Source organism: Hylobates moloch, unplaced genomic scaffold (assembly GCF_009828535.3).
Source record: "Hylobates moloch isolate HMO894 unplaced genomic scaffold, HMol_V3 SCAFFOLD_15, whole genome shotgun sequence".
Taxonomy (NCBI): Eukaryota; Metazoa; Chordata; class Mammalia; order Primates; family Hylobatidae; genus Hylobates; species Hylobates moloch.
The window spans coordinates 63,924,580-63,943,595 of record NW_026652290.1 but is presented as its reverse complement, the minus strand read 5'-3'; the positions used below and the strand labels follow the sequence as shown (position 1 = coordinate 63,943,595).

Below are 19,016 nucleotides of genomic sequence, written 5' to 3'. Positions count from 1 at the left end.
CTCATTCAGATATTCCTCTCATCTAAATACTCAGAGGATTTTCCTCTGTTTTATTTAGACATGTTTTATTATGCCATTGTTGAAAAAGTATATTTTCCAAATTCATTCAGATGACAATTTACTGACTCTAAAGGGAAAAAATCTTTCACTCAAACAAACTTAAATCCATTTTATTGAGAAATTAGCTCTCCTGCTTTAACAGAGAAATATACATACATACATATACAGGTACATTTTGACTCACACAAATATGTTTGTTGTTACCTAAGATCTATAATATAGGTATAACATAGTGCATATACAGATGTGCATGTACATACATAGTTACATGAATAGAACAGATCAAAATTTAAGAACATTTCCAAAAAGCTGTCCAAATATTCTTGTATATTTCTTTACATAAAATGAACAAACAAAAGTTGATAACACTCAGTCTCTTAATATAATATAAATTAAAAATCTAATAACATATAATAGATAATAGGTTATAGTGTGTCTGAAAAAAATGTGAAAGCAGGGTTACACAAAACCAGTCTTATTACTTTATAGTCATATTGTGTATAAATGAATATACACATATTTAAATCATCACAGCACAAGTACCATTTCTGGTTTTTTGTTTTTGTTTTTTTAATTTTCAGACGGAGTCTCACACTGTCGCCCAGGCTAGAGTGCAGTGACACAATCTCAGCTCACTGCAACCTCCGCACCCCCCACCCCTGGGTTCAAGCAATTTTCCTGCCTCAGACTCCCAAGTAGCTGGGATCACAGGCATCTGCCATGGCACCCAGCTAATTTTTGTATTTTTAGTAGAGACAGGGTTTCATCATTCTTGGCCAGGCTGGTCTTGAACCCCTGACCTCATGATCCACCTGCCTCGGCCTCCCAAAGTGCTGGGATTACAGGCGTGAGCCACCGCGCCCAGCCAATTTCTGGTTTTCAAAGTGTTTCCACGTACTTTATTAGGTATTGTCCCTTAAAGTCCTGTGAGGTGGGTATTATCATCATTCCCATTTACAGAGGAGTAAACTGAAGCTGGAAAGTGGTGGAACTGGGATTCAAATCCATGTCTTCTAGTTCCAAATCCTAGGTTTTGAATTCAGTCAGACTGTTCAAATCCTAGCTTGCTCACTTAATAGCTGTGTAACTTTGGGCAGGTTGCTTAACCTCTCTGTATCTCAGTTTCTTCATCTGAAAATAGAGACAATCATAGTATGTACTTACCTAATCAGTTATTATGAGAATTATATGAGAGCTTGACATATAGTAATAATTGAATATTGTGTATTATTATTGCCAAAATAACAGAAACAACTAATAACATTTTAAAAATAACTGATACTACTAACTCCTGGACAATTTTTTAAATTACAAGAAACTGTGTGTGTATATGTTGTATACATACTGTTTATAATGTATATATTTACATATTTGTTATTACTATCTGCCTCTAAAAAGAATATCACTTTTAGATTCAAACATTTCATAAATGTTACATATCTTATGCAAAAAAGTGTTATATTAAACGTCAAAGCTCTCTGTATATTACCATAAATGTCAAAGATCTCTGCATATTACTTTTGTCATTAATAACAGTAATAATGATGATAAGCATTTATTTATAGAGGATTCCAAATACCTATTTATAAACACAACTGGTAATATAGAAAATGGGAAAAACAGAAAAAGGCAACCATACCCACAATGCTTCCACTTAGTAGGACATGTAAGGAATATTAGCCCCTCCTGGGAGGAAGCAATATTTTGTGATATTCTGTTTAGATATCCTTTAGGAAACATCTATACAAATGTTAAAACGCACCAGGGAGTTCCTCCACAAAGATCCCATTACACTAAATGTTAGATAGCTAGATATAATCACTTAAGAAGGAACTTACATTTCTGAGACTATTCCAAAATTATGAATATCACTCATTTTATTATAGTTTTTTAATTTAAAAAAGAGTTATGAATAGATACCTGCCCTCAAAAGTACAGGCATTCATTGTAAAATACAGAGAAACTTCTCTTAACTTGAAAAAAAAAAGAGAAAATACCTTGTATGGAAGTTTGTAAGGTGCATGAAAATCCACACCACAGAATCTGAAGATACATCTTGGACAAGTACCAGTATTGAGCAACAACCGGGCCACATGCTTGTTTTCCTCAGTCAGTGGGAACATACTGAATAATTATAACTAGAAAGAAAAAAAGTAAAACTAATGAGCAGCTTCTGCATTTTACTGTCACAGACAAGTCATCATGTTTAGGGATAAAAACTAGCTTTCATTTGAAAAACACTATTGTGTACTCTCTAACCAAGCCCCTTTCATTACACACATATTATAAAATACAAACTTTAAGGAAGTTCATAAGATGGATCCAGTAAAGGTTTCTAATTGCTAAGGAATTTAGTGTAGCATTCTGGATTATGATAAAATACATCAATATAACTAAGTTGATCAAAAGAAATAAAAATAATCAAGAATGGTTGCTTCTGAGGAGGGTAATGAAAACAGAGGTACAGGTCACCCTGTACCTGTACCATTCAGTATTGTCAAAGTTAATTGATTAAACTTTTCCTGTAAGAAATTAAAAATGAGTTTGCTGGTAGTGGGGCTCAGAAAGCCATACCCCAAAACGAAGGCCTCAGCAGCAGCCTCAGAAACAAAAGTTTTTCTCTGACCTTCTGCCCTCCTGTCTCATTCTTCCTCAGACTAGCCATAAAAAAACTAGTCTCTCTTCCTCAAGGTGAGTCATAGAAACCAGAACCCCCTTTCCCCAAAGCCAGCCATAAAATCTAAAAATATTACTCAAATTTGGTCAGGCACAGTGACTCATGCCTGTAATCCCAGCATTTTGGGAGGCCGAGGTGGGTGGATCACCTGGGGTCAGGAGTTTGAGACCAGCCTAGCTAACATGGTGAAAACCTGTCTCTACTAAAAATAGGGAAAAAAAAAAAAAAATATATATATATATATATATATATATATGCCTATTACTCAAATTTTCCCTCTACCTTTCTGAGTAAAAACTGACCATGAAAAACAAGGCAAGGTGCAGTGCCTCACATCTATACTCTCACCACTTCGTGGTTGTGGAGCTGAGGTAGGAGGATCGCTTGAGGCCAGGAGTTTGAGACCAGCCTGGGCAACAACCCACAAGACCCTGTCTCTACAAAAAAATTGAAAAATTAGCTGGGCATGGTGGTACATACTTGTATTCCCAGCTACTCAGAAGACTGAGGTGGGAGGATCACTTGAGCCCAAGAGGTAGAGGTTGTAGTGAATCAAGATCATGCCACTGTACTCCAACCTGGGTGACAGAGCAAGACCTTGTCTCTAAAAAGAAATAGCGAAAAAAAAAAAAAAAGAGAGACGAAGAAATTATCTAACCTCTCTTGTCTGACTGTAGGTCATAAGACTCCCCATTCCATGGCAGGTCCTGCCCCACACCCAGAAGGAAGGAATGCATGCTCTGAGAGGCCAAGAAGAACCTAGACAGGCTTGCTGGGTTTCCCCACTCAGTCGATTACCCTTTTTGTTCAATCATATTTCTACGTGCTGTCCATACTTTGCTGAACCTAAGCATAAAAATGGACAATTTCCCCTGTTATCATTATGTCTTCATTCTGAAGGCTCCTGTGTATACACATTACATAAACGTGTATGCCTTTTCTCCCATTAATCAATTTGCCTCATGTCAGTGATTTTCAGAGAACCTCTAGGTGGCTAAGGGCCTTGGCATTCGGACTAGACAAAAAAATCTGATCAGTCTACCTTATATAATACTTGACTACCCTTAATGATAGTTTAGCAGCCAACTATTTAAAACAAATTGAGGCCAGGTGCAGTGGCTCACATCTGTAATCCCAGCACTTTGGGAGGCTGAGGTGGGCAGACCACTTGAGGTCAGGAGTTCGAGACCAGCCTGACCAACATGGTGAAACCTTGTCTCTACTAAAAACACAAAAATTAGTTGGGTGTGGTGGCTGGTGCCTGCACTCCAGCCTGGGCAACAGAGTGAGACGCTCTCTCAAAAATACAAACAAACAACAACAACAAAGTTGATCAGCAGGTCCAAAGATATCAACTTTACTTTGATTATATGACTAAATGGCAACCACCTGTTAACAAAATAAAACTCTGCCCCCTTCATGAGTAAAACCTCCAACAAAAGGCCAGGCACAGTGGGTCACACCTGTAATCCCGGCACTTTGGGAAGCTGAGGCGGGCGGATCACCTGACGTCAGGAGTTTGAGACCAATCTGGCCAACGGGGTAAAACCCCATCTCTACTAAAAATACAAAAAACTATTAGCCAGGCATGTTGGCGTGCACCCAGCCACTCAGGAGGCTGAAACAAGAGAATCACTTGAACCCTGGGAGGCGGAGGTTGCAGTGAGCCGAGATCGTGCCACTTCACTCCAGCCTGGGCAATAAGAGTGAAACTCTGTCTCAAAAAAACAAACAAACAAACAAACAAACAAAAAACCTCCAACAAAAACAAATTAAGTACAAAACATTTGAGAGCAACTGTTTGCTTAAATTGCCAATTTTTGCAATTTAAATAAACTCACAAAAAAATACTATATAGAGAATGAAGGCAAATCTGTCTCCTGTTACCAGGAAGGAGGGGGTACTAAAAATTCAAACAACCTAATTTGTTCACAAAACTAGATCTTCTAATTAGTGAAACAGTTCATATTACCTTAAAATGATCAAGTGCCCATATTTTAGAAAATAATCATTGCATGGCAATCTTATGGCATGCTATAACTGTGGTCATACAGATGAAAGACAGTGGCATCTTTTAATTTGTGCAGTTTCATAATTCAAATGAACTTGCTTAAAATTTGTGGAAGGGTGAAGCTCTTCCCAACAGCTTAGTATAAAGATGTGATTCTTCTAGTCTGCGTTTTCCAAACCTCTAAAACTTCCTACTTACTTGCAAGTTGCTAAATGTTTGGGGCCACTTACCAAGATTCTTGCACAAAATAATGAGGAAGATAGGTATATAGTTACATAGAACTCTTCACCATAAAAGTCAGTTCAGCAGCCAAGACTACTAAAAACAGATTGCTTCTGGCTGAATTCTAATTCAGGGGAATATGTGAGTCAGCAGGGGGAAGAAAATCAGGCTTATATGTACACACCATACAAGCTGACAAGGTGACAACTTTGAAACACCAGAATCGAGAAACGCATAGTTAGGGTTGCCTAAGTAAATTTGGGCTCCAGGGTATTTTCAAGAAAGAAAACAGAATATGTGGAAAACAGCTTCTAAATAATGAAGATCTGGACAGGCCCAGTGACTCACGCCTGTAATCCCAGCACTTTGGGAGGCCGAGGCAGGCGTATCACTTGAGGTCTGGAGTTCAAGATCAGCCTGGCCAACATGGTAAAACTCCATCTCTACTAAAATACAAAAATTGGCCAGGTGTGGAGGTGCGCACCTGTAATCCCTGCTACTCGGGAGGCTGAGGCAGGAGAATCACTTGAACCCAGTAGGCGGAGGTTGCAGTAAGCCCAGCACTTTGGGAGGCTGAGGCAGGAGGATAATGAGGTCAGGAGATCGAGACCATCCTGGCTAACACGATGAAATCCCATCTCTACTAAAAATACAAAAAATCAGCCAGGCGTGGTGGCACGCACCTGTAGTCCCAGCTACTGAGAGAGGCTGAGGCAGGAGAATCACCCGAACCCAGGAGGCAGAGGTTGCAGAGAGCCAAGATCACGCCACTGTACTCCAGTCTGGGCAACAGAGCGAGACTCCATCTCAATAAATAAATAAATAAATAAATAAATAAATAAATAAGATCTGTGTGGTCAAGGTCAAGTCATTACTATTTACTAGTGATCTGTATCCCTTTTCCCAGCCCATTTAATCTACTTCGATGCAGAGAAGAGATCGGATGCTGTGAAGGGCTGAATATAAGCATTTACAGTGCATCTCTGACTACATACACAGAGAAACTGTTTCTGTTTCACCTGTTATTCTAAGTTATTTTTTCTCCATTAGTTAAGGTCAAGAATTTTAGTTAATTCAAAAGTAACATTTAACTCACAAAGAGACACAAATACACCCTCTTCCAATAAATCAATAAGCAATTTAAAAGGACACTTAATGAAGATTTCCCTCGATACTTAAATAGCTATATTAAAATTTATTTTATTTTCCATGGCTATAAGACAATGTTTATTTTTCCAGTAAGTTCACAAGAACAAAGGCATCATGCAAAGTGAATAAATGACACATTACAATCTCCTGGCTCTGAGAAGTTCCCAAACCTGATTGATGAGAATTACAAAACTTCCAGTCCTGAGTAATTTGCAGAAGTCTAAAAATAGACTCCAAAAAGACCTCTTTTGAATGTGTGTTAATAAACGAGCTATGAATTTACAAACCTCTCAACATCATTTTTACCTACCAACAGTCTATCAACTTCTCAAGAATGTTAACATTAAAAGGAGAAAATATGTTACGCCTTAAATTTGGTTTTTTCATCGTGAGGTAATGAAATGCCAGGATTTCATAAGAGATCAGAAATCGGTTGTCCATATTAGATTTATTACGTTTGAAAGCAAGCCCTGAGAAAGGCATTCCACAATGTTAAGTTTTCCAGTGTTGGTTACCCTCAAGATGTTTGCTTTTCGTTGATGTGTTTGTTTTATAGAAATAACTCTGTAAGAAGTTGCTACAAAGCCGCCTTTCATGTGTCAGGCTCCCTAGGAGGACTGAATCCCTCCTCCCCAAACCAAGGACAACTAGCCCAGTCTCTGGCTTACTGGATGAGAGGAAGGACTTTATTTTCACCTCTTGGACGATTACAAAAGCCAGTCATCGAAAATGAGGAAAGGGGCAGGGTGTAAGAAAAACTACCGAAATGACCAGACTGAGTCTCATATCCTAAGATCTTTTAAAACTCATTTCCCTACCGAAGGGTGTCATTCGTAACGCGGCGTGGGGCTGGGGGTGTGGATTTACGGAGAAAGAGGTGATCACACTTCACTGGGCTTCTGAAACATTAAGCTATGGAATCTACTGTGAACTCGAAAAGTTCATGCCGAGATCTAGTCTCAAGCCTCAGTTTTGGCCAAGCAAGCCCTTCCCCCTTCGGTCAGGTGCAACAAACTTCCCACTCACTCTTCCTTTGCTAACAAAGCCGCTCCAGCAGGAGAGAAACGACCTCTCTCCTGCCACACCTCTTTTGCACCCAGTCTGCACTCCTTCACCTCTTACCTACCCGCCTCACCTTCTCCCCAGACGCCGGAGCCTGAGATTTAACCCCTTCCGGCCCTCGAAGGGAACAGGGAAGACTAAACACAACGCACCTATTGCGTCTAGCAATTCTGTTCCCCGAGGAAACGTGGGCTTTAGAACGAAAGTACCAGCCCACTCTCGCTAGGACTAAGTGAGCTTCTCCCTTCTTGTTTGTAGAGAAATCCGAAAAACTGCCTGGTTTGCCACCTCACCTCACCTACCCCGCGAGCGAAGGAGTGCGTGGGGCTTTACTCCCAGCCCCACTGGTCCACTCCCAGAAAAGCCTCGGTGGGACTCCGATGTCCAGGGAGTCGTAGCCGCTACCAGAAATATCGATGAGCCTTTACCCTGCGGTTTAGAACGGGAGCTTTTTCTGGGGCAAATACAAAGACTGCGTTTCTTCCTACAAATTAGTGGCATCCTCCCGCTGTATGGATTCAGCTGGCAAAGTAACTCAAGCCTTGTCCTGACTGCAGGGGTGGGCGGGGTGGACGGCTCGGTGTTCTGCCCGTTGTGCCTTGCGCTCGAGGTGCTGGTCTACGCCGGCCTGGACAGTCCGGGCTAAGAGCGGGAGCCGAGCGGAGGCGGAGGAGATGGCGTCCCAGCCGCCACCTCCCCCAAAACCCTGGGAGACCCGCCGAATTCTGGGAGCCGGACCGGGACCAGGACCGGGCCCCACTTTCCAGTGAGTGTGGGATTCTTCAGGCTGTGAGTTTGGTGGGCCCGAGCGGGGACTTGGCATGAGGCAGTTGAAGAGGTTGTTAGGGGAGGTATTCCCTTCCCCCCTTTAACCAATCCCCAACCTTGGGGGTAGGGGCCGAGGTGGAGGTGGGGCGCTTACCAGTGCAGACTTCAGTGTCTCACAGCTGTTTCTGACCCGGCAGCTCTAATCAGCAACGTTTTTTTCGGGAGCTCCTGGGCGTCTTTCTGGGTCTCTGTGCTTGAAAGAAAGGGGGGCGGCTTCCTACCGCTTCTGTTTTCACTTTGACAGAACGGCTTCTCTACCTTTAAAGCGTAGACTTTGGTCTGTAGCAGTTGAGAGAGGCATTTGTCCAGCCACGGCATCGACAGGGAGCAAAGTCTCTCCTTAAAGGTGTTAACCTCTCGAGAAGTTGCTGAAAGCCGGAACGGTTTTACGCAACTGGAACTCAAGCCCCGTACCCTTCGCATTCTTTTCTAGCATAACTCAGCCAGTGTTTTGGATCGAGATTGGAGAAGCAACTTTAAAGCAGGAGTTCTAGATCTGAGGCCTATGGATGGCCTTTGTGTGCAAAATAGTGTATTTTTTCTGAGGCCTGTAGTTTTTTTGTTTGGTTTTTAATCAGTATCAGTTGGTTTCTAGGACTTTAAAAAGGCTAAAACATGCAGAGTTGGGAGTGTTTCGTGGCCTCGTGTGGCTTTTATTTGGTACTGCTAGACATCTTAATTCAGATAGGTGTGATTCAAATGTCAAATCACCTACTATTGTAGGTTTTCCTAAGCGTAAAAACCCCAACATATTGGAATGTATTTCTGCTGTGTTCTGAAATCTTTTATTTAAACACTAAAATGCTTTAACACAGTAACTACTTAGTTTAATAAGGTTATATACATAACAAGTAATAAGTTTAATTAGGTTGGTAAGCCACGGTGACATTATCTGCTACCTTTTTTATGAGTGGGTTCTTTTTTCCCCATTTAGACTGCTTGTCGAATGAGAGAGGTTTTATTTTTTGCATCTGTTAAAGTTCTTTTTATGTAAAATTAACCGTTTTCCCACTTTATCATGGAATATGTTAAACACAGAGACCAGTAGGGAGTAAGATAATACCTGTGTATTCACTACCCAACTTTAAACAATGTTAACATTTGCCAGATTTATGTCGAGTTTTTCAAAATAGAAGACAATTAAACTCTCCCATTCTTCTTTCTAGTGGTGACTATTGTCCTTATTTGGTGTTTCGCACACCCAGTAATGTTTTTATATTTTAGTACTTAGGTTTGTGCTATTATATGCATTTTATATCTAAAACTTAACAATGTAACAATAATATACATTTTATATCTAATTACATGTTACTATTTATGTATTTTTTGTATGTTTTTGTTTTTTCTGTTGCCCAATTTTCTGTTGGCTTTATCTTTGCTTACCAGTTTGTAAGAGTATTGTTAAACTAATCCTTTTTTGCTACTACATTTTGCTAATGTCTTTCACTGTGTGGCTTTTCTTCTTTATATTTATGTTCGATTTTTTATACAGATGTTTTTTATTTTAATATAGCCAAAATTGTCATATTTTATTGTTTATGCTTTTTGTCTTGGTTAAGAAATCCTGTCTACCTAGATCAGGACAGTTTTTCTGTATGTTTTCTTTTAAATCTTGTGGTTTTCTCACTTACATATTTAATCCACATGTAACTGACTTTGTATAAAAATCTAATTTTTTTTCCATATAGGTAACTAATTGTTCCAGCACCATTTATTGAGTAGTCTGTTCTTAGTTTATAATGCCATCTATGTCATATCAAGGTTTCCTAAATATGTACTTCTGTTTTGGGCACTTTCTGACTTTCTACTAGCACCACACTATCTTAATTACAGAATTTTGTAAGTCTTGATATGTAGTATATCAAGAGTTTCCACACATTGCTGTTCTTTGTAATTACCCTCGTTACACTTAGTCCTTTATAAAAAGACTTACTGGGATTTTTATTGGAACTGAGCTGAATTTATGGATCAAGTAAGTGTTTATTCCATGAATATTGTATAAGCTACAATTGGTGAGAATTTTATCTTTTTGCCTTAAATATCTTATAATTATCCACTTTGGGAGGCTGAGGTGGGCAGATCACGAGGTCAGGAGATCGAGACCATCCTGGCTAACTTGGTGAAACCCTGTCTCTACTAAAAATACAAAAAAAAATTAGCTGGGTGTGGTGGCGGGCGCCTGTAGTCCCAGCTAATCAGGAGGCTGAGGCAGGAGAATGGTGTGAACCCACGAGGCAGAGCTTGCAGTGAGCCAAGATCACGCCACTGCACTGCAGCCTGGGCAACAGAGGGAGACTCTATCTCAAACAACAACAGCAAAAAACATAATTATCTCCATGAAATTTTTGTCCATATTTTATTTTTTATTCCTAGATTATTTTTACTGTAGTAGTTGCAAATGGGCTTTCTTTTTTCCTTTTACATTTTCCAGTTGGTTATTAACTGGTATGGCAGAATGCTATTGATTTTTTTTAATGTAAATATTATGTACAGCATAATCTCAAACTCTTAATTAGTTCTGATGGTTTGGTTGAAATTCTCTTTAGTTCTGTGTAGCCAGTTCTGTCATTTACCGATAAGCTAGCATCCTTGTATTGGTCCTGACTTCCATTGGAGTGCTTCTGAAGTTTTACTGTTAAATGTGAAGTTTGGTTTTTGTTTTTGATAGATATCTTGTCAAAATTCTCTCTCTCTACCTTGCTCAGATTTATTTTATTTTATTTTTATTTTATTATTATTTTTGTTTGAGATGGAGTCTCACTGTGTCTCCCAGGCTGGAGTGCAGAGACGCAATCTCGGCTCATGGCAACCTCTACCTCCTGGGTTCAAGTGATTCTCCTGCCTCAGTCTCCCAGACAGTTGAGACTACAGGTGCGTGCCACTCCGCCCAGCTAATTTTTGTATTTTTAGTAGAGATGGGGTTTCACTGTGTTGGCCAGGCTGGTCTCGAACTCCTGACCTCAGGTGATCTACCCGCCTAGGCCTCCCAAAGTGCTGGGATTACAGGTGTGAGCCACTACGCCCAGCCCTTACCTTGCTCAGATTTTTATCATGAAGAAATACTAAATTTTATGAATGGCTTTTCTGCATCTCTTGAGACCATTGTATGTATTTTTGCTTCAATATGAAAATGTGGGAATAGGAACAGCTCTGGCCTGCAGCTCCCAGCGTGATTGATGCATCTCCCCGGGTGATTTCTGCATTTCCAACCGAGGTACCTGGTTCATCTCATTGGGACTGGTTGGACACTGGGAGCACCCCATGGAGGGTGAGCCGAAGCAAGGCGGGGCATCACCTCACCTGGGAAGCGCAAGGGATCCGGGGATTTCCCTTTCCTAACCAAGGGATGCCGTGACAGACTATACCTGGAAAAATAGGACACTTCCGCCTAAATAGTGGGCTTTTCCCATGGTCTTAGCAACCAGCAGACCAGGAGATTCTCTCCCATGCCTGGGTTGGCGGGTCCCATGCCAACGGAGCCTTGCTCAGTGCTAGCACAGCAGTCTGAGATCAACCTGCAAGGTAGCAGCCTGGCAGGGGGAGGGGCGTCTGCCATTGCTGAGGCTTAAGTAGGTAAACAGAGCAGCTGGGAAGCTGGAACTGCGAGAAGCCCACTGCAGCTCAGCAAGGCCTACTGCCTCTATAGACTTCACCTCTGTGGGCAGGGCATAGCTGAACAAAAGGCAGCAGAAACTTCTGTGGACTTAAACGTCCCTGTCTGACAGCTCTGAAGAGAGCAGTGTTCTCTCAGCACGGTATTTGAGCTCTGAGAACAGACAGACAGCCTCCTCAAGTGAGTCCCTGACCCCCGTGTAACCTGACTGGGAAACACCTCCCAGTAGAGGCTGACAGACAACTGAAACAGGCAGGTGTCCCTCTGGGACAAAGCTTCCAGAGGAAGGATCAGGCAGCAATATTTGCTGTTCTGTAGCCTCCGCTGGTGATACCAGGCAAACAGGGTCTGCAGTGGACCTCCAGCAAACTCCAGCAGACCTGCAGCTGAGGGACGTGACTGTTAGAAGGAAAACTAATAAACAGAAAGGAATAGCTTCAACATCAACAAAAAGGACATCCACACCAAAACCCCATTTGTAGGTTACCAACATCAAAGACCAAAGGTAGATAAAACCACGAAGATGGGGAGAAACCAGAGCAGAAAAGCTGAAAATTCTAAAAATCAGAGCACCTCATCTCCTCCAAAGGATCGCAGCTCCTTGCCAGCAACGGAACAAAGCTGGACAGAGAATGACTTTGACGAGTTGACAGAAGTAGGCTTCAGAAGGTTGGCAATAACAAACTTCTCCGAGCTAAAGGAGCATGTTCTAACCCATCGCAAAAAAGCTAAAAACCTTGAAAAAAGGTTAGATGAATGGCTAACTAGAATAAACAGTGTAGAGAAGACCTTAAATGACCTGATGGAGCTGAAAACCATGGCACAAGAACTTCGTGATGTATGCACATGCTTCAATAGCCGATCGATCAAGTGGAAGAAAGGATATCAGTAATTGAAGATCAAATTGATGAAATAAAGTGAGAAGACAAGATTAGAGAAAATGTTGTTTATTGTATCAATTAACCTTCTATTGTTGAACCATCCTCGCGTTTCTCACTGAGCTCGGATTAGTCATGATTTTTTTCTGATACACAATTCCAAATTCTATTCTAGGCCAGTTGGAGTGGTTCACATTTGTAATCCCAGCATTTTGGAAGGCCAGGGCAGGAGGATTGCTTGAGGCCGGAAGTTCAAGACTACCCTGAGCAACATAGCAAGACTCTGTCTCTATAAAAAATTTTAAGATTGGCCAGGTATAGTGGTGTGTGCCTGTAGTCTTAGCTACTAGGGAGGCTGAGGTGGGAGAATCCCTTTGAGTCCAGGAGTTCAAGGCTGCAGTGAGCTGTCATCATACCACTGCACTCCAGCCTGGGTGACATAGCAAGTCCCTGTCTCCAAAAAGAAAAAGAATTCTATTCTAATATTGTAAGATTGTTGCATACATGTTCCCAGGTGAAACTGAAATTTTCTTTCTTTGTACTATTCTGGTTTTGTATCAAAGTTTTATAGCTAGATAAGTTTTTCTGTTGAGTCTAATGTTTTGTTTTTTTTTTAGACAGTGTCTCACTCTGCCACCCAGGCTGGAGTGCAGTGGTGCAGTCATGGCTCACTGCAGCTTCTACATCCTGGGATTAAGTGGTCCTCCTGCCTCAGCCTCCTGAGTAGCTGGGACTACAGGTGCATGCTACCATGCCCAACTAATTTTTATACTTTTAGTAGAGATGGGGTTTTGCCTTGTTGCCCAGGCTGGTCTCGAACTCCTGGGCTCAAGCAATCCTCTCACCTCAGCCTCCCAAAATGCTGGGATTACAGGCGTGAGCCACCTCACCTGGCCTAATTCATTTCTTTATAGGCAGACTGCTTTGTCCTTAGTAGCCTTGATATGTTTGGTCCTCTAGCTTTATTATGTTGTATCCAGGTAGGAATATACAGACACACACACACACACACACACACACTTTTTTTCTTCCTGCTTAGTACCCATAGTATTCAGTCTGAGGATTCATTTCTTTTTTTAATTCAGGAAAATTCTCACCAATTATACCTTTAAATATTATTTTAAGTTTTGTTTGAACACTAGTCTTTACTATCTCTTCTTCTGTTAAGCATTATATCAGGAATAGTGTCTGCTATAAGTAACAGTATCTGACTTACTGTGATTTGGACTATTAAGACATTTATTGTTTAGTTAGCAAGAAGTCTAGAGATCTGCCTTCTCAACATTGTCGTCAAGGGACCTAAGTTTTTCCTGACTTCCTTTTTTTTTTTTTTTTTTTTTTTGGTCAGCTCTCTGACTTTTTGGCCATCTCTGTCTTTTGTTTGGTTTGTTTGTTTGTTTTGAAAGAAGTTTCACTCTGCCACCAGGCTGGAGTGCTTGAGCCCTAGGAGGGCTCAATCACACCTCACTGCAGCTTCCGCCTCCCAGGGCTCAATCAGTCCTCCCACCTCAGCCTCCCGAGTGGCTGGGACCACAGGTACATGCCACAACGCCCAGCTAATTTTTGTATTTTTTGTAGGGATGGGTTTTTGCCATGTTGCCAGGGCTGATCTTGAACTCCAGGGCTCAAGTGATCTTCCCACCTAGGTCTGCCAAAGTGCTGGGATTACAGGCATGAGCCACCACTCCCTCCCCATCTCTGTCTTATTCTTTGCTCCTTTAAAAAGAATCTTACCCCACTCTCCATCTGGCTGCTTTCAATATTTTTTCTCTGTTTTTAGTTTTCAGCAATTTGCTTTGTTAGGCCTCAGTGTGGTCTTCTTTGTATTATCCTGGGTGGAATTCATAGGGATACTTGAATCTGATTTTGATGCCTCTCATTAATTCCCGAAAACTTTAAGCCGTTATTTCTTTAAATATGGTTTCTATCTATTGGCACTTTACTCCTTTAACTCAACTTGCATATATACCCCATATGTCACTATACTCCCTGTATCTTACTCTCTTTTCTGTATTTATCCTTCTGTTTCTTATGCTTCATTCTGGGTATTTTCTTCCCATCTCTTTCCTAGTTCACTGATATTTTTCTTTCACTGTGTCTAATCTGGTATTAAACCAGTCATTGAGGCCGGGTGCAGTGGCTCATGCCTGTAATCCCAGCACTTTGGGAGGCTGAGGCGGGCGGATCACGAGGTCAGGAGATCGAGACCATCCTAGCTAACATGGTGAAACCCCATCTCTACTGAAAATACAAAAAATTAGCCGGGCGTGGTGGTGGGCACCTGTAGTCCCAACTACTCAGGAGGCTGAGGCTGGAGAATGGTGTGAACCTGGGAGGCAGAGCTTGCAGTGAGCCGAGATGGTGAGCCACCACACCTTTACTAAGATTTCTAATGGAATTTTTAAAATATTTAAGTGTTTTTATTTAATTTCAATTTTTATTTCACAGATATTATTTCATTTCTCTCTCTGATAATTTTTAACATATCTAAAATCATTGCTGAGCTGTTATATAAATTAGTTTTTTTAATTGGGTTTTATACTTGCTGATTTTTATTGGCTTAGTGTTTTTATTTCTTCGTGTGTGGCATTTTTGAGATGGTCATTTTGAGTAGTAATTTTGGAGTTCTGTTTTCTCTCCTTTGCCTCTTCCATGTTCCCCTCTATCTAATAGGTTTCCTGTTGCATCTACCTGTTCCCTCTACCTACCACTTAGGTAAGAATCAGGTATAAAAACAGTGGGTCAGACTGGGCATGGTGGCTCACACCTGTAATCTTAGCTCTTTGGGAGGCCAAGGCAGGAGGATTGCTTGAGCCCAGGGGTTGGAAACCAGCCTCTCAAGATGTAGCGAGAACACATTTCTACAAAAAATACCAAAAAAAAAAAAAAAAAATTGGTAGGCATAGTGGTGCACACCTGTAGTCCCAGCTACTTGGGAAGCTGAGATGGGAGGGATCACTTGAGCCTAGGAGTTTGAGGTTGCAGTGAGCCATGATTGCACCACTGAACTCCAGCTTGGGTGACAGAGCGAGACCCTGTCTCAAAAAAAAAAAAACAAACACAAAAACAGTGAGTTAGATTAAGGATATCACAGATCAAGCCGGTCAGTTGTTTCATTTCCTGGGCTGGAGGCCTTATCACAGTCCTCTCCCTCTCTTAGTTCTGTAACTTTCTCAAAATATTAAACTGTTATCAGCAAATTTTATGATCTCTTTGTAGGAGCCAAGGTGGCACATCCTCACTCACAGCCTCAAGCAATGAACTGGTTCCATTTTAATGGAGCACTTTTTGTTTTTGTTAGTTCATGGAAGCCTGCCTCTTGGCTGTCGCTGCCTGATTACAGAACCAGAATTGAGTAGGCCCGTAGCTTCAGCCTTCCTTACCATTTTACATTTCTGTTTAGTCTCTCTTCCTTAAGTCTGTCTTGTGTTAAATCTAGATAATGTCTGTTTGTTTGTCTCTCTGTTTCCTCTATTATTGCTTATACTTTGGAGCAGAACTGTTTCATCAAAGCCTGAATGCACTGCACTATCTGGTCGTTCACTGGCTCCTTTTAAGTTTTGTTCCATTTTTAAATATCAGATCCAGTAAAAGAAAGAAAAACAAAGTTCTAGTAGCTTGTTTATAATATTATGATACAAGTCTAAATTAAAACTTTAGCCTGGATTAGAAAATTACCGTTTTGCAGTTCCACATCTAATATTTGTTTCAGGCAAGGATGATGAATGGATGCTAAACTGTCAAATGAACAGTTGCTGAGGAATAGAATATTTGTGGTACCAAACTGTCATCCCATAGATTATATACTAATTACAAAGGGAAAGATACATTTTAATGGAAAGATCTAATAGTCACCTCCTTAACCAACTAATCAAACTTAGCTTCACAAATATGCCTCCTAAAGTAATACTGTGTGAAGTAAACAATGTCACTTATGAATTATTCTTGCCAAAAAATATTGAACCTGATTCCAATCAAACCATTAAATGCAATCTTAATTTAATAGGAGGCGAAATAAGAGTCCAAGTTAAACAACACTTTGAGGAAACACAAATCTGGGGTAGGACATTTCTTTCTTTCTTTTTTTTTTTTTTTTTTTTTTGGGACAGAGTCTCACTCTGTCACCCAGACTGGAGGGCAGTGGCATAATCTCAGCTCACTGCAACCTCCACCTCCGGGGTTCAAGCGATTCTCCTCCCTCAGCCTCCGGAGTAGCTGGGACTGCAGGCGCCCACCACCACGTCCGGCTAATTTTTATATTTTTAGTAGAGATGGGATTTCACCATGTTGGCCAGGCTGGTCTCGAACTCCTAACCTCAGGGGATCTGCCTGCCTCAACCTCCCAAAGTGCTGGGATTGCAGGCATGAGCCACCATGCCTGGGCTGGGGGTAGGACATTTCTAGAAAAAAACTGGGTTGACTCTTTAGAAGGTCAAGGATATTTGAAAAAATGGGATTGTTCTAGTTTAGAAAAGAAAGGAAACAAAACAACCAAATGCAGTGTGTGAGCCTTAATTGAATTTTTGTTCAAAAAAAATTTTTTAAAGGTATTTTTGACTCATGTAGCACAATAATTTAAAAAGCAGTGATAAAAAGGCTAAGCCAAGTGCAGTGGCTCATGCCTATAATCCCAGCACTTTGAGAGGCAGAAGTGGAAGGATTGCTTGAACCCAGGTATTTGAGACCAGCCTGGGCAACAAAGTGGGACCCTCATCTCCATCAAAAAGTTAGCCGGGAGTGGTGGTCTCACCTACATAGGAAGCTGAGGCAGAAGGATCACTTGAGCCGTGTTTGCGCCACTGCACTCCAACCTCAATGAGAGAGGGAGACCCTGTCTCCAAAAAAAAAAAGAAGGCGAACTTAAAAGTGGGCAAAGTATCTGAATAGATATTTTTCCAAATAAGATTGTAAAGCAACCAATAAGCACATGAAAATATGCTCAACATCGTTGGCCGTCAAGAAAATGCAAATTAAAACCACAGTGAAATACTACCTCACGCCCACTAGGATAGCTTTAATGAAAAGTGTAAGAGCAGATGTGGCCAAGGATGTGGAGAAACTGGAAACCCTCATACATTGGCGAGAATGTAAAATGGTGCAGTTGCTTTGGAACACAGTCTGGCACTTCCTCAAAAGGCTAACTGTAGAGTTTCCATATAACCCAGCAAACATGTCCATACAAAAACTTGTACATAAATGGTCATTGCAGCATTATTTGTAATAGCCAAGAAGTAAAAACAGCCCCAATATACATCAACTGATGTGTGAATAAATATAATTTGGCAATAAAAATGAATGAAATACAGTTGGCCTTCCACATCTGATCAACCAACTGTGGATCAAAAATATTCAGAAAATAGGCCAGATGTGTTGGCTAACACCTGTAATCCTGACATTTTGGGAAGCCGAGGTGGGAGGATCACTTGAGGCCAGGAGTTGGAGGCTTCAGTGAGCATGATCATGCCACAACACTCTAGCCTGGACAATAGAGTGAGACCCTGTGTCTTAAAAAAAAAAAAAAAGTATTCAGAAAAAAAAATTGCATCTGTACTGAACATGTACGACTTTTTTCCTTGTCATTATTTCCTAAACACTACAGTATAACTAATTACATAACATTTACAATGTATTAGATACTATAATCTAGAGATGATTTTAAGTATACAGGAGGATGTGCATAGGTTATATGCAAATACTATACTATTTTATATTAGGAACTTGAGCATTCATGGATTTTGGTATCTGAAGGAGATTTTGAAACCACTCCCCCACAGATACCAAGGGCTGCCTATGCTGATACATGCTATAAAATGGATAAACCCTGGAAACATTATGCTAAGTGAAAGAAGCCAGTCACAAAATACTACATATTGTATGAGTCCGTTTACCATAGATCCTCACTATTTGTGGATTCTGTATTTTCAAATTGGTCGGCTCACTAAAATTTATTTGTAATCTCAAAATCAATATTCCTGGCACTTTCACAGTCATTTGAGGACAAACGTAGATCAGGTAAAAATCTGAGTTGTCCCTCAGCTGACAACTGAGGGACAACTGACAGACAAAAAAGCAACACTCTGGTTTCTTATTTCAGCTGTCATGCTGTAAATAGTTGTCCTTATCAAAGTCTGTTTAGTGCCAGGTTTTTTCAGATTTTTTTAATGGTGATTTTGCTGTCTAAAATGGCCCCCAAGCATAGTGCTGAAGTGATCTCTAGTGTTCCTAAGCACAGGAAGGCTGTAGTGTGCCTTACAGAGAAAATACAGGTGTTAGATAAGCTTCATTCAGGCATGAGCTGTTGTGCTGTTGGCCATGAGTTGTTAATGAGTTAACAATATACCTGGAATAAAGTGACTTTAAACAGAAACACATATAAAATAAGTATATGTATTGATTGGTTGATGAAAGAAGCAGTAATTTGGTATCTGCTGGTTGAGAGTTCACAGCAACTTTACAGAATATAACTATCTTAAATAACAAGAATTAACTATATATGAAATGTCCAGAATAGACAAA

The 19,016-nt window shown here is 40.7% G+C and overlaps 2 protein-coding genes across 5 annotated transcripts in view; one reads left to right on the top strand and one right to left on the bottom strand.

The window, feature by feature from the left end:
* The window catches only part of PUS10 (pseudouridine synthase 10), a 68,111-nt gene extending 59,761 nt beyond the window's left edge, over window positions 1–8,350 (bottom strand). Inside the window, exons 1-2 of one of the 2 annotated variants that reach the window (XM_032178582.2) lie at window positions 8,104–8,350; window positions 2,058–2,198 (exon numbers count right to left, since the gene is read on the bottom strand). In XM_032178582.2, coding sequence (XP_032034473.1) covers window positions 2,058–2,183 — 126 coding nt within the window. In that variant the 5' untranslated portion in view covers window positions 2,184–2,198; window positions 8,104–8,350. Of the gene's footprint in view, window positions 1–2,057; window positions 2,199–7,245; window positions 7,310–8,103 lie in introns of those variants that run through there. The other variant, XM_032178583.2, reaches the window with a different exon arrangement.
* PEX13 (peroxisomal biogenesis factor 13) overlaps window positions 1–19,016 on the top strand; it is an 89,734-nt gene that overhangs the window by 52,124 nt on the left and 18,594 nt on the right. Inside the window, exon 1 of one of the 3 annotated variants that reach the window (XM_032178584.2) lies at window positions 7,793–7,947. The exons of the other annotated variants lie outside the window; for them this stretch is intronic. Within the exon in view, the coding sequence (XP_032034475.1) occupies window positions 7,856–7,947 (92 nt within the window). The 5' untranslated portion in view covers window positions 7,793–7,855. Of the gene's footprint in view, window positions 1–7,792; window positions 7,948–19,016 lie in introns of those variants that run through there. 3 annotated transcript variants of the gene reach the window in all.